Source organism: Pteropus medius, unplaced genomic scaffold (genome assembly GCF_902729225.1).
Source record: "Pteropus medius unplaced genomic scaffold, Ma_sr-lr_union100, whole genome shotgun sequence".
Lineage (NCBI taxonomy): Eukaryota > Metazoa > Chordata > Mammalia > Chiroptera > Pteropodidae > Pteropus > Pteropus medius.
This window is the reverse complement of record NW_024349802.1, coordinates 4,423,413-4,438,189: the sequence shown is the minus strand read 5'-3', so window position 1 is coordinate 4,438,189 and position 14,777 is coordinate 4,423,413. Positions and strand designations below refer to the sequence as shown.

At 51.7% G+C, this 14,777-nt stretch overlaps 1 protein-coding gene across 1 annotated transcript in view; it reads right to left on the bottom strand.

Moving 5' to 3' along the window:
- Nucleotides 1-14,777, bottom strand: part of LOC120581187 (disintegrin and metalloproteinase domain-containing protein 12-like) — a 26,860-nt gene continuing 12,083 nt past the window's right edge. Inside the window, exons 6-7 of the mRNA XM_039835926.1 lie at nt 6,943-7,073; nt 1-4,970 (exon numbers count right to left, since the gene is read on the bottom strand). Coding sequence (XP_039691860.1) covers nt 4,910-4,970; nt 6,943-7,073 — 192 coding nt within the window. The 3' untranslated portion in view covers nt 1-4,909. The remainder of the gene's footprint in view (nt 4,971-6,942; nt 7,074-14,777) is intronic.

Below are 14,777 nucleotides of genomic sequence, written 5' to 3'. Positions count from 1 at the left end.
TAGAGTTACCTGTATACCATTTATTCGATATAATATTCTTAACAATGACTTTTTCTATGGAAGTAGCAGGTTGTGCTACCTGGAGAACCCCAGGACGAGAAACGTGTACAAAAGTGAGGGACTGTAAATAAAAAGGCATGTGGAACAAAAATGAGCAAACCGAAGCAGCGCGAGTGGACGAAGCACTGTGAAATGAATGTGCTGGTTCAGAAGCTCTCACTTTGCACTGTGCCGAGTAGCCCGCAGCCAAGTTCTGAAGAGTTATGTCACATCGCGTCGCCACACGCAAACAAACAGTGGGCCTTCCCCACAGTGCCCCCAGTTTGACCTGACCTGACGGAAGGTATAAGAGACCATTGGCTCTGCCACTGCTTGTCCCGCCATGGACGCTTGGAGGATTTCCTGTCTTTCTAATTTGCAATATTTTTTCTAGCACTGCCCGGCCTAAGTACCTGTTTACAGGCCACAAACACGTCACTCCGCTTCTTTGTAGGACTGAAATGACCACGTGACATTTATTCTTTTGTCTGGATTTAAAATGTGCTACGCTGAAGACTGAAGGTTATTTTATGGAAGGAGAATCGTGGGAGCATGGAGGGCATGAAAGATCGGGTGGTTAGAGAGTGTTTAGCCCGGAGGGGCCGATCGCGCTGAGAGTTCCTTTACCTGCGCGTCAGGTCTTCTGGTCCTCACTATCCGCTATTGAATATCACAACAGTTTTACATGTACTGTTTCTTCTAGTGTTTCTCAGAGGAAACAGGCTCTTAATGGCTGGACCGTAAGCTGCCATTGCTGTCCCCAAAGTAAAGAAGGGATCTTCTTCATGAAAGGCAGGAAGCAGCTCATTCGGGTGTAGGCCCATGGCTTCTGGGGGCACCCTCACTGCACAGAAGTGGCCCTTGGCCTGGGGCTCGCAAGTCTGTTACAGCGTGTTACTTGTATCGCTCTGAGTTTTCCACTAGGCTTAAAAGAAACAGATGCCAATGGGAACAAGGCAGGAGCATTTTGCAATCAGAGAGAAACTAATTTTTTATGGCTGGCTCCCCCTTCTGTGGGGTGACGTGCCAGTGGGAGGGACTCTGCTCAATGCAGGGCTGGTGGGATCGCTCTGGAGAAGGGCTGGGCTCCAGGCATCCAGCAGGTGGACTTGTGGGGGCAGCCACACGCTACGGCATCACCACTCTGGCTGACCTGAAGGTGCTATGAACATGCAGATCTGTCGGATTGGAGAGGCACCGGCATAGGCTTGGGAAAGGCGCTTGTGTCTGGCTGCTAGACAGGCAAATAGATGCATTAGCTTTGGCTTCCTGTGACCAGATGGATGTGCGGGCCTGCGCAAGAGTCGTGATGAGTAATAACGGTGGCAGCCTAGGGCCGGCCTCTATGTTGGGGAGCAGAAAAGATGGTACCTGCAATGTACCCCACTAGCCAGCCACAGTGTGCGAAAGCCACAGCCTGAGAGTCACACCTGGGGGCAGCCTTGGCATTGGGAAACTTCTAGGCAGGGTTGGGGTACTGTTATCTGGGTCACTTGAGTTTGCCTGGGGTCGTTTTGATAGCAGTGGGGAAGGGTCTCTAGGCCAAGTCCGCCCTGGGCTTCCTGCTCCTAGAACACCCAGGGGAGCCCCCCACAGCAAACGTTTGAAATGCAATAGCCTCACGAGGAAAGACTGCAAAGGGGCGAGGTCGCGGAGAACCATCGCGCCCAGCTGCCCAGGCACCATGCCTGTTCAGTGTTCAGGTCTCATTGGCTCAGAGCGCTCAGTAAACGTGATCGAGAGATGGCAGGCAGGGGCTCGGGCATCCCAGCTGGCCCGGCACCGGGCTCTCTAGCACCAGGGAAGATCATAGGCTCTGGGAACAGTCTGACACAGGTCAGAGTTTTAGCCGTTTTCTTTCTGGGGTTACACGGATGTGCTTATTGGTGTGCCAGAGAACAATGGCCTCTGGTTTCAGCCTGAGAATTCCTCATAAAGTTAAGAAGGCATGAAAATGTCCCCTCGGAGACTAGTCAGGAGTTTTTATTCTCATGTAGTTTAATTTGTTGCTTTTGTGGTTTCTGTGATGTCACCCCACATGTGTGTAAGTTGGAAAAATTCACACTGGGAAGTGTAACCTCTGTGTGCATATTTTGACAATGGAAAATGTTATGCATTGTTTCTCTTGGTTGCTACACATCTGATTCCATGTGTCAGGAAAACAAACTGTTACAAAAAATTTCAGGAGATAGTTTTAAATAGAATGCCTGGAAGATTAGCCATATACATCCCAGTAAAGTGGGGTCATAAAACCTATAACTCTAATAAGACAAAGAAGTGATGACCTTCAGGGCCTACTTTGTGTCTAAACACATTGGCTTTCTCGGTGACGGCCATATAAACTCAATTCAACTCTATTATTCAGGCCTATACAATTTTAAACAATATTAAAAATAGGCTGCCATTGAAATATGAGTATTGATTTTTGTTTCCATCATCTGTGAGGATATAAAAAGAGGAATCTCTTCCCCCAAAAACCTGGCTATTGGTCCTCTCTTAAGTTATATGAATATGAAAGTTATTGCTAAATATACTTCATTTGATAAATACTGCATCTTGTTCCTTTAATATGGTCTGTGTATTTTAAGGGGATATTAGTATTAAATATGTTCTTACCCAGAAATACATTGCATGGCTCTATGAAAGCAATTAGTACTGTAGAGATAGGAATGTGTCATCAGCTGCAGCCTTTAAGTGGCCATCGATGACATGGGTGAGATCACAGCATTAACCTCCTTTAATATCCAACTATTCCTGGTTCTCTGAAATAGAAGCACAGGAATTCTAGCTAAGGACAGACGAGAAAAGAGTTCACATCCTCTTCCCCGCAATGGGAAGGAAGGGGCTAAAATGCCAGGTCTAAGGATTTGGGCATCTGCAAAGACAGTACCCACACGATGCACCATAAAAATTCTGTAAACTTTTCAACAGTATATGTTTTGGCCTTAATACAATTACCATGTGTAACAGTGATCACAGTCATTCTGTACATGCTCACAGACAGTGACATTCTCTGACGTGGCTTTACGCTTTTAAAGAGTTAATAATTGCATAATAAACAGATGCATGCTATACGAGTTGGAATGTATTAGAGCGGGATCCCCTTTCGTGTGTGTTTGTGAGGTGGGCTTACGTAGTTTATCCATGACCCTGAAGGCTGTCGCCTGGGTGTGGTGGGGAACACAGGGACAGTTAAATGCAGTCTTGTTTTCTGGACAGCAAACCAAGGTTCTTCTTGGTACGTTTTGTCTCTCTGCTTCAAGGCATAGAAAAACCATCGACGTGAACCCAGACGAAGTCTTTGTCATAAAACAGAGTGAATTATGGAACTGCTGGCAATTACCTTCTAATGTAAAAACTAGTCACACGTGACCCCATCAGAAGACAGAGACATAATGGCATTTCTCTTGTGTTTTGTCATTTTCATGCCATTAGAGATAAGTGTCTTTAAGACCTGCTTGTGAAAATGGCTCTCCAGTCAGACATTTGAAGGAGCCCATGCTTAAGACGGTATTTCGTGAACATTTAGGATCAGTAAATTGATTATCACAGTCTGCGGCGCCCAACAGGTAGGTTGCAAGTGTGTAACAGATTCGAACTTTATGCTAAAAACACCTTTTAAAAATTCCTGCAGCCGAGCTGGGAAAATGGGATGCCCCCAAAGAACTTACTAGCTACACTTATGGCTCTTGGTCCAATGTGCACTAACCAATAAGGACAGCAGACGTAGCTGGTACCAGGGAAGAGAGCATTCCGTTTGGTGGCAGCTTTTGCAAGCATAGGGATTCCGCTAATTGATAGTAAGTTGAATCTTGCGATAAAGGGAGATTTTTATCTACAGAATTGATTCTCCAGATCTGGTTCCTGGTAAACATCTGAAAATGGTTACGGTCCCATGGAAAGCCTCAGCTCTCTGTCTGCACACAGGATCATCGCATTAAAGCGGAGGAGATGAGCTGGTGATTTGCTTAGCCCCAAACAGCCCGGGCAGGTTTGCAGCGCCTGGGCAGTAGCGCGCTTGCGGAATCAGCACCCTTCCCAGTGAAAACGAGGTGCCGATGCCAGCACTCCGTAAAGGGCAGCCGGGGAAAGAGGACCTTGGCGTTTCTATAAGGCAGGCTTCTTTCGCCTGCTCTCCAAATACGCTCACGGCTGGCAAGCTCAAGGTGAAGTTGCTGCCCAGCCTCGTGTTCCGGTCTCTATCCTGGTGTAGCCACGCCTTACAATTCTTTTCTGAAACCCAGGTTCTCTCCCAAGCTTCCCGACCGGAAGCCAGACCCTTCTCTGCTATCCTGGAGCTTCACGGTGTAGCCCCTGGTGGGCCAGCCTGTCCGCTGTGACAGGGCCCAGGGTCCCCCCGAAGGCCAAGCACAGTCTGGACCAGAGGCTCCTGGCCTGAGATGAGGGGTCCCGGAAAATAAGTCAAGGTTCTCCCTGGGGTCTCTTGAGCTGTGTCTGGTACCGTAACCACAGCCCTAGGTAGTTGGGGGCCTTCTCTCCAATAAAGCCTCGATCGAAAAGTAAACATCCTGTCCAGAATCCCACATAGTATGCTATTTCAAGTTCACTAAGCTATCAGAAGCACAAGAAGCCTTCCTTCCATGGGAAACTCAGTGATGGTAAAACACCCACACAGCGCACTGCACCGTAACAAGCGTTCTGCATAAATTAATAATTTACAAGTACCTGAGCGAGTACACAGAGCACCATAGCACAGCACAGCACCGACGGCAGCAGCTCAGAGTTCTTAAAATAATGGTGTTTTAAACATTAGAAAAATTCTAGGAGTTGGTACAAAAAATAACTCCACCAGGAGTTGAAAGATAGTGCAAACTTCTGTCTTCACTGCTGAAAAGCGTCGGCTTTCTTCTCACTTAGCGTAGGCGACGTGGGTGGCCCTGGGCCCTGGGCGCGGACATTCGGGGGCGGCTCTGCATCCAGGGGAGAAAACAGAACCGCAGTTAGAGGCCTCGAGAGCGGTACCTGTGGGTGCGGATGCCTGGGATGGCTTTTCCTGCACTCCGCGGCACCTCCAGGACCAGGTCCCTTCACGCTGGGGGCCGAGGGGACACGGGCGGGATTCTCGGTGGCCTGACGTCTGGCCACTAGGGGCGCCCTCCCCAAAGCCGTCCCTCCCATCCACCCGCGGAGCCTACCAGAACCGTGACGGGGTGGGGGCGGGAAGCGGGGGCAGGTGAGATTTAACGTCTTCTAGTAGCCCCATGGAAACAGTAAAACGGAAATAGATGAAACTGACTTCAGGAATAAATTTCATCTAACCCAATACATCGAGAGTGGTCATAGTTCGACGTGAAAAAGTTATTGAGAGTTGACGTTTTTGAGTACGAGGTCTTCAGACTCCTGTGTGTATCTGCACGGACAGCATATCTCGTTTTTACCAGCCACACGTGCCTGTGGCTGCTGCGGTGGGCAGTGCAGTTCCGGGGAGCAAAGCCGGGCACGGGGGGCCCCTCAAAAGTGAATGTGCAGAGCGTTCTTCTCCTTCCAGGACAAGACCAAACCCGGCTGGCCCTGGCGTCGGCCACCGGCAGAGATGAGGCCGGCCACTGCTTGAGGGCCGTCTCCTGGTCCTGGCCCTGCGAAGCAGAGCTTTTTCTTTTGAACAAGAAAAGTTCACTTCATGACCCGCATACGAACCGCGATGATGTCATCAGGATGCTCTGTGCTTTTTCTGCACCAGACCACTGTCCTCGCTCTCTGTCCGGCGCTGTCTCTGAGATTTATTACGCAGCGCGCTCTCGCAGGCCGAGTGTGTTTCCCCAAAGCTGTAACGAGGTCACGAAAGTGTGCCTGTCCCCTTCAGAGAGGCTGATTTATGGAACCTGGGCCCGGCCGACCTGCCACCTTCGGCTCTTCTGAGCTCACAAAACAAGCTTCCTGCTGAGGGGGCCTATGTGACAGAAGCGTGTTTTGGCCGAGGGTTTAAGCCATCCCTGTGCTAACTTCCCCCTGTGGGGAGGGAGGGGCCTGATCTGTAGTGTTCGCCTGTTTTCACGGGGCAAACACCCTGGCTGCGTGGGGACGAGGTGGCCAGCAGCCACCATCACGTCGTTTTCCACCACACGGAAGTAATCGATGCGGGTAACTGCAATAGCACAGGAAATAGTAAAATGTAGTTAAGAAAAAAAAAAAGGTGTTTGGGGCATTAATTACTTTTGTTTTTAAACGTAACTTTATCATTATAAGTATACGACTGAAACTTCGAACAGTGGCTGGGTGTAGCACCGGCTCGCGAACGCCCCGAAGTGGAAGGGCTCTCGGGGACAGCGTGGCTGGCTCCAGCACCGCGTCGGGGCTCGGGCGGGGCCCTGCCGTCCCCCGTGGGACAGCGTGCGGGAGGGCCGCAGCTGCGGGAAGGTCTGCGGGGCGATTCCTTCGTGAGCTGTACCGAGCGGCGCCCGTTACGCCGCCCTCCCTGTGTCCCCTCGTTCCGTCTGTGGCCCTCCGACCCCACCTCGCTCCTCAGGGCCCTGGGCTTGGGCGGGGTCCAGCGGAGACTGAGATGCGAGACGTGTGTCCAGATTCCATCATGTCATACCGCTCGGTAGCTTTTCTTTGTCTCTTGGGGAGACACGGCGTGGCCTGTCTCAGCTTTCCAGGGTACGCTGTCTAGTTTTATTGGATCTCACTTTGTTTCCTTAGGTGCAGTGGGGCTGTCGCTGAGAGCTACATGGTGACACCTGTGATTGTAAGCTCACGACTGCCTCCTGGTTATTTTTATAGCTGCCCTGTATCTATTTTATATTATTCCCAGGTGTGGGGGTGCAGGAAGCATGGCCTAGACCACCAAACCCCTGTCTTGGCGTGGTCTGAAAAGCATGGCTTGATGTAGCTGCCCCACACAGTTTGGGGGAGAGATGGGCATGGCTGTGTCACACTCACCTGAGAGGCACCAGGCGGAGCCCAGACGCCTGCTGTTCTGGGGTCCTGGCCAAGGCACTGGCGAGCCGGGTCGTCTTGCTCAGAGGGTTGGCAGGCAGAGGCTTCTGAGGAGGGTCTGGCTTACGAGTTCCCTGCAATGAACCACGAGATTACGCATGATCAACCGGCTCTGTGAACTGACACTGACCTCAGGAGCCGTCAGAAGCCCCTGAAAAGTGGGACGTGGAGAACAGTAAGCTGCTCTGTGGCACAGGTCTTATTTCCTGAGTCAACTCTCTTAGTACAGAGCTCTCACTGTCCAGGGGGAGGTGGCGGTGGTGGGCGACAGGGTTGACCATTGTTGATCATCTTCCTGCCAAAATTTTCTCTAACATTTGAAAGATTTATCCAGGGCATCATGTAGTGCCAGACACTCAAATGTGGGTCTTCAGATGCCATGTCATTCCCCGGCCTTGGGAGCACAGCTGGTCAATGCTGGCATTTCTGGGTCAATGCTGCCCAGAGGAAACAAACTTGGGCTTCTTTTCAATTTGTAAAGGCCTAAGATGAGGAGTTAGTGAAAATCTTTTTAAACATCACATTCATTTCTTCAGATTTCCCAGAATCTGTATCAGAACTCGTTCAAGTGTGGATCAGCCAACAAGGACGGTCACCACCCACCAGCGTAGGGTCGGCGTGCCAGGCACAGGTCCCGATAGCTCAGTGCGATGCTCCGACCGACGCCCCTCTACCAAAATGCTTTCTCATCGCTGGTTCACAGAATCACAGACTCACCTAGCAAAGGATGCCCGGAAGGAAAACCCGAGGCACAGCAGTCAGAGGGAAGGTGTGACTCTGACCAGAGACCAGCTAGGTAGCCAGCAGTAGAAAAGCATGAAGGGCAGACTTGAACTTGGGAGTGTTTCTACTTTGAGTTTTACCCAAGACCAATGCTTCGGGACTCGTGCAAGTCACCCGACCGCTCTGACCCCTCTGACCCCTCCATCTCTCCCTCCGTAAATAGAAAACGAGGCCTACCTGACAGCAGTGTCATGCAGACTAAATAAAATAATGCACAGGAAGCTCCCAGAACGCAGATAGCAATTCTTAACAACATCAGCATTCCCTCACGTCACAAATTCTAGCATGCTTAACGAAAATATGAGAAAAATGACAGCAGCAGCATAACAGTAAAACCACAAGTCCCTTGTTATCGTGGGGCCCCTCCCCGGACACCCGTGGGAGGGGGTTCTCTGGGGACGGGCTGGGAAGTCAGGCAGTGTCGACAGGGCTCTGGTCATTGGGGCCTCACGAATGCACAGAGTCTGCAGGAAGTGGTGTTGGAACCACGGGGGCGACAGGACGCCCTAAGAAGTCACCGATCGGACCCACCGTCGTAGGGGTCCACAGTCCACGCACCCAGGAGCACTCATGACGATTTTAAAACAGTCGAGTTTCTCACAGCAAGTACCCCCGAAAATCACATTTCCTGGGCAATCGAAGCTCGGTCGAAAGGACGCAACAGGATGATTAGCATTTCACAGACCTTTGTGAAGCAAAGGACGCTACCACAGGAGTTTGTGAACCACGGCCGCGTGGCAGGTACACCACACTGAAACCGTGGGCACAGTGGGCTGAGAAGAGCCACTGAACAAGGGATAGACTAGAAGGTGACACTTCTACATCAGTTCTCATGAAAGGAGATGTTAACAGGCTGCAGGATATAAAATGGAACGAATTCCTTAACTAGGAAGAGACCATGGAATGATGACTCCAGGAGGATGGGGACTGAAGTCAGCCTGCTGGCACAGTCAGCTCCGCACGCACGTGCTCCTGATTCGCGCTAGGGGATCCCAGTGGCACCTCCCCCCTGGGGTCGGTGTGAGGCTTAAATGAGATATTACTGTACATTTCTGTACCTAAGCAAAGCCCTCAGCCTGGGGCCTGGTGCACAGTGTCCTGTTACTGATGGAGGAAATTTACCACCTGCAAGTACTGTGACCCCGCCCACAAACTCTGGGTGATAAACCATGGCAATAAACCAAGCTCCATCCCCTGTAAGGTGGCAGAAAACTACGAGCAAGACCTGAGTGTCAAACGAAAATGAACGTAGGTACCCATAAAACTGAAAGACTTCGAAGGTTAAATAATTCATTACTAAATGATGCTAGTTTTGCTGTTAAGCACGAATAAGTATCTAGTCTTGGCAATAAAGATAAGGTTAGGTTTTTATTGCAACTCTGGAGAAAAAGTGAGACACGCGTTACAGTCTAGCCACGATGTACTCGGGTTTACCGTGGAGACGCAGGCAACCGTTAGCTCGGCCCATCACTCACTCGGGTTTGCCTGGGCTGTTCCCAGCTATCGTTTACGGCCCTGTTTGATTATTAATCACACTCTCTCAGACGTGTCCTGGTTTAGAGGATAAATTATATGGTCACCATAGCGAAAAAAGCCCAAAGAGTCGAGATGTCGATCGCAAGTTCTGACTTTGAACTTGGGGGTCACAGATGCTGCCGAGGTAAGACGCCAGCTTCCCGCCGGCCTCGCTGGCACAGCGGTGCAGAGGAGTCAGCGAAGGGTGACGTGTCCTCACTTCGCAGATGCGCGACGCGGGGGCGCGCGGCCCGGGAACACCTGGGCTGCACCAGCGGCTGCACACGGAGGGACAGACTTGCCACACTCCCTCCCGGGCATCGCTTTGCACGCTGCCTTTGCCAAGTCCGAGCGCAGCCGCACAGTCGTCTGTGGAGAGCTGAGAAATGACCCCAGGCCGGTCGCTCACACCCAGTACACGCGCCTAGGGCTGTTTTCATTTTGAACCAGAAAACGAGGAATTCAGACCCCCCTTCCTCTCCCTCTTCAACTTCTAGATATTGGAGAAAAATCAAGATCTGCCACCAATCGTCAGAGTTGTCCCGTTTCTCCAGTTTCTGCTCACGTTGGAGCCATAGCCACATAGTTCAAATTTTATGGAGGCCTGGGAACGAAATTTTGAATCCAAATATAGCCCTTTGCCTTGACCTCCATCATAAGGAATTCTCAATTCTTATCTACTCCGCAAAATAAGCCAGAGTGAATGCATCCTGCTCCCCCAGAGAGACCACGGGGAGACGGGGTGTTCTCCCAGGAAGTGGCCGCAGACACCCCGACGAGCTCATGCAGGGCCGGGGAGTATAAACGTCGCTCGTTACCCACGTGCAGCCCGCCTCTACCCCAGGCGAGAACACCCAGGGCGACCCGTTCTCAGAGAAAGGCCTCAAATTCTCCATGTTCTTTATGCAGAAAAAGCAGGGTCTTGACCACTCCGCTCTCTTAAAAAAACACTTTTGCACCTGGCCGTCAGATGTCCCTGGCCTCCTCTTTCTGAAACGACCTGAAAACTGTAAAGAACACGCACACAAAGGAGCAAAACTCCATCTCTGAGGAAAACTCAAAACCCCAGACAGGTAAGTGTGAAAGGGATGCAGACCCCCCCGCCGCGGGCTAGTGGAGGGGACACCGGGGGAAGGTCTGCCTGCCGCGGCCAGCTTGGCAGAGCACGGGGGGCACCAGCCACCCGGCCTGCAACCGGAGCGGGGGCGAGCAGGTGGCACGGTGCGGCGGGGCCGAACGAGCAGGCGGCCACGCCGTCTGTGCGACCTGGAGCCACGGAGAGGGAGCTGGCAGAATGCGGGGAGGCCAGGCCACCTCGTCCCTCCCAGCCCTCTGTCCCACGTGCCCCCTAAGCCTGGCGACTTGGAGCTGGCCCTGAGCACTGGCCTGGCCTGGCCCCTAACTGTCCTGCAACTGGATCTCTAGGAGGACCTCCCCTCCTTGAAGGAGAAGTTTAGACACACTCAACAAAAGTACTGAAAGGAAAAGCACGAAAGAAACTGTGATAAACAGAAAGACTACGAATCCACCCTGAAAAGGTCTGTTCCTTAAAGGGAGCCGGCCAAAGTCAAGAGCAAAGGGGAAGAAAAGAAACGGTGACGAAAACAAGGAGAAGATAGTCCCGAACCCAGTCAAGCCTACGGGGTCCTGCTCGAAAGAGTCCAACGGGGCTGGACAGTACATGCCACATAAAGACCGCAGACAAAGGTGATGCAACACATACTTAAACGGTATCACTGAAGGGAGCCGAGCGAGCGAGGATAGAAAAACACACCGAGAATGGATTTGCAAAGGGAGTGAAAGCTCTGGACCGAAGGGACCCACAGTTCCCTGGGGAAATGAACCGGACGCTCCAGTGTTAAGTCGTAGCCTGTTAAAGCTCCCGGACTTCATGCGGCATCGTGAGCAGTATCCGGACCCGAATAAGTCACCAGTGAAAGATAAAAACGGCGTCTGATCCCCCCAGAGCAGGCAGAGGCAGCACGCGTGTCCGAGTTTCGGGGGAAGGAAAGTGTGGTCCATGAACTTGATGCCCGAACTGTCGCCAAAGGGAGTAAAGCGACAGCCGGAGGTCTTCGGACATGCGGAGTCGGGGAGCATGCTTCCGAGGGGTTCTTCCGCAACCGGTCGGGACAGAACGGACTCTGGCCCGCCAGGAAGGGAGGGTGCGTGGCAGGAGGGAACGCCAAATCCTTTCGATGGAGACCCAAGCCTGACAAAATTGTGGGAATTATGGCAACACGACCCAAGGTCAACGTTATAAACCACGATTATGGGAATTTTATAGAGCTCGCCAAAGTTGGCAATATGGCAGGCTGGCTTATTTTGACCTACCGGTTCCCTAAAAACCCTAAAATTACTATATAAACTATGCTTAACATTTTTCTCAAAAGCACGAAAGACTCATAAGGTGGCGAGATGGAACTGGGCCAGGATCTCCGTGGAAGAAGCAGCCCAGATGTGCGGGGGACAGAGGCAGAGGCGCAGCCCGAAGCGCAGGCGTGGGCCACATGAGCGGAACCTGGAGCCTTTTACGATAAGGCATCCAGGAGTCAAAGTCAACGCCGGCCCATTTAATAGGAGACCATGTTCTTGCTGACCTCTCCCCTAGAAAGCTGGACTCGACTGTGTCCGAGGGACTTGACTCAGGTGTGTCTGGAGAGGAGCAACTCGGTCAGTGCCTTCTGACACGGGCAGGACAGGTAACTGCAGGCCAAGCGGCAGGTGAGCTGGGAGACTGGGAGGGGGAGGTGTAGAGAAAGATGTAGTCGGGAAAGCAGAGAGCAGGTCCCGAAGGGCACTTTCCAGCGCCTGTTTTCAGTTACTGGCTCTTGGTTTGCCTGTCGCGGTGAAGGCTTTTACAAAGATCTCTTCCCGTCTGTGTCTTCTCACTTCCCTGGGAGACCGTCTTCAAAAATGGCCTTAGTAGCTATTGGGCCTCGCTGTGCCTCGTTCCCTCCTGTGCGGAATGGTTCTATCTGCCTCCTTAGGCGCCTCGAGAGGGTTAGAAATGCCTGTCAAGGGCCGGGCGGTGCCGGCCACTTAACTGGTCCTCAGTAAATGCTTACAGTTTTGTAATAACTCAGAACACAACCTGAAGCTTCTTATACCAAAACAACAACAACAACAACAACAACACCAGCACCAGCACCAGCACCAGCACCAAACCCACATCCAACACACACAAGCATGTTTATATACCATTTGGTTTTAAGAATAAACATGGGAATGAAGCCTGCCCTTGCCGTTTTCCTGAAATTTCTGCAGTACAGACAAAAAGTGCCAGAAATATCCTCATGGTCTCTCAGCTTTTTCAGGAAAGGACGGCGACTCAGCAAAATTCAGTCAACCTCAGAGACGCACTCAGCTGTGCTATGTTTCCTATTGTTCTACTAACGGATCTGATCTGTCTGGAAAAACAGTCTCAGCCAGTTAGTTCAGTGTTATATTCTCTGATAAGACTGCGCGGAGGAAAAAACATTTCCTAGTATTTTCCAGGAAACTCAGGGCTTACAAAAATAAATAAAACCCCAAACTTAATCTGACCACACAGCAGCATGTACCGTTTAAATGCCAATTTATGGGGAAATCTTAAAAAAAAAAAATACAGATAAGTGCCGAGTGAGTGACAGATACTTCCGTGAGGCTCTTACTCCTTAGAGGAATGGCCCGTCTCTGAATTGAAGGTGCTACCTGCGCTCCATCTAGAATCATGGCACATCTCAGTTCGACAGCAGAAAATTGTATTTCGATCCGCTACTCCTTAGCACAGCCTTCTCTAGACATAATTTTCTGTGAGCAGAAAAATCTATCTCAGAGGTGACACTGAATGTGTTTTTATTTAAACTTTAAATGAATTAAGCCAATTAATCAGAACCAACTGCATCGAGGATTTCCGTTGGACGCGTCCTAGAGATCGAACGAAAACTCCCAAAGAGTTTGTCCCTGTCCTGCCGCTTTCTGCTCCAGGGATGAGTTGTGCACGCTGGGGCCTGGCAGCTAAGAACGCCTCCCGAGTGTCCCCGTATTTTCTAGTCTTTTGAAAGTCACACTTATTTTTAAGCTCGAATTTAGGGACTTGAGTCCCTCTCTTGTGTGGCAGTAGGAGCTTTCCCAGGGTCCCTGGGTGTCTCTGTGTTTGGGCTGCCTCCAGTCCCCTCCAACCCCGGACTGACTCCTTGTCCAGGCTGCTGTCTGGGTCCCCTCTTAGCATCTCAGACCTGGCCCCCATGGGATGCTGTCCTTTCTCTGGACACCTGCCCATCTGTGACGACAGCTACTCCTTCCTTCTCCAACCGACTCAGGACTGACGCCAGGCTGTAGGGGTCAGAACACGTCACCAAAGGTTTAAGGGCGTGGTAAAGGAACCAGCACACAGAAAAGAAAACCTAACACTCCGTGTCCAACGTGACTCTCGGGTCCCTGGCTCGCCCGGTATTTCTGGGGTCCCCTTCCGTCCTCGAAGTCATCACTTCGCAAAGGATGTCCGAAGTCAAGGAACGGGGTCCTCTCACCCTTCCATGCTCGGCGCCTGAAGCCCCGCCCATCGCTCCGTCCGCACGCCTCGGGGAGCCTGGGGCTGGAGGTCACTTCGAGCCCTTCTCAAGCCCTTTCAGAATTCTGCTCAAGGCATGTGCTTGGTGTGCACCTGTATTTCCCCCCCTTTATATATACTATTATTGTTATTTTTAAAATTATAGTGATGATATGGGGGTGCTTGCGATCAGAGAAAAGCGACGTAAATATTTTAAGATTAACCACCACCAGAAAGTCTCGAAGCCCTGTGGGATCCGTCTGCAGCCGCACCTGTAACTCCTCTGTTTCCCTCGCAGAGCCTGAGACTCACGCTCCCCCAGCAGCAGTGAGTGTAGAAAATCTCCCCTCCTGCTTCTGAAGCGGCTCATGATAGGCAAACGGATGCGGATTTGTCAGATCTCTCCACCCGAGGGCATGTCCCCGTCCCCGGTAGACCCACAGAGGTTGGGGCAGGGCAGAGTTAATGCCAGGCATAGTGAGGTGCCAAAGCAGGACCAGCTCCGAACCCCAGGGAGACAAACATCATGGCTACGGAAGGAATGCGCAGCTTGAACAGAGACAGCGAAGACGCTGGGACCGTTAAGGACTTCGCTGACCTTGGTTCAGTCATCAATTCGAAGGCAGACTGCAGCCGAGAAATCACGAGGAGGCTGAGACTCGGAAGGGCAGCCATGGGGGGATCAGGAAAGGTCACCAAGAGCAAAGCTGTGTCACTGGGGACCGAGGCCGAGGTCAACCACACCCGCAGATTCCCTGTGACCAGCACGCTTGCCAAAGGTGGACAGTGAAGAAGCCCGACGGGAAGACGGCGGGTTCCTCCGAAGCGTGTCCTTGGAGGAGAGCCCTGCGGACGCCTGGGCCACCAGAAGGACCCACAGGCGGGGCCGAGAGCGAGTTTAGCCTGAGAGGCAGAGAGGACAAGACGGCGGCTGTCCCACTTTGGG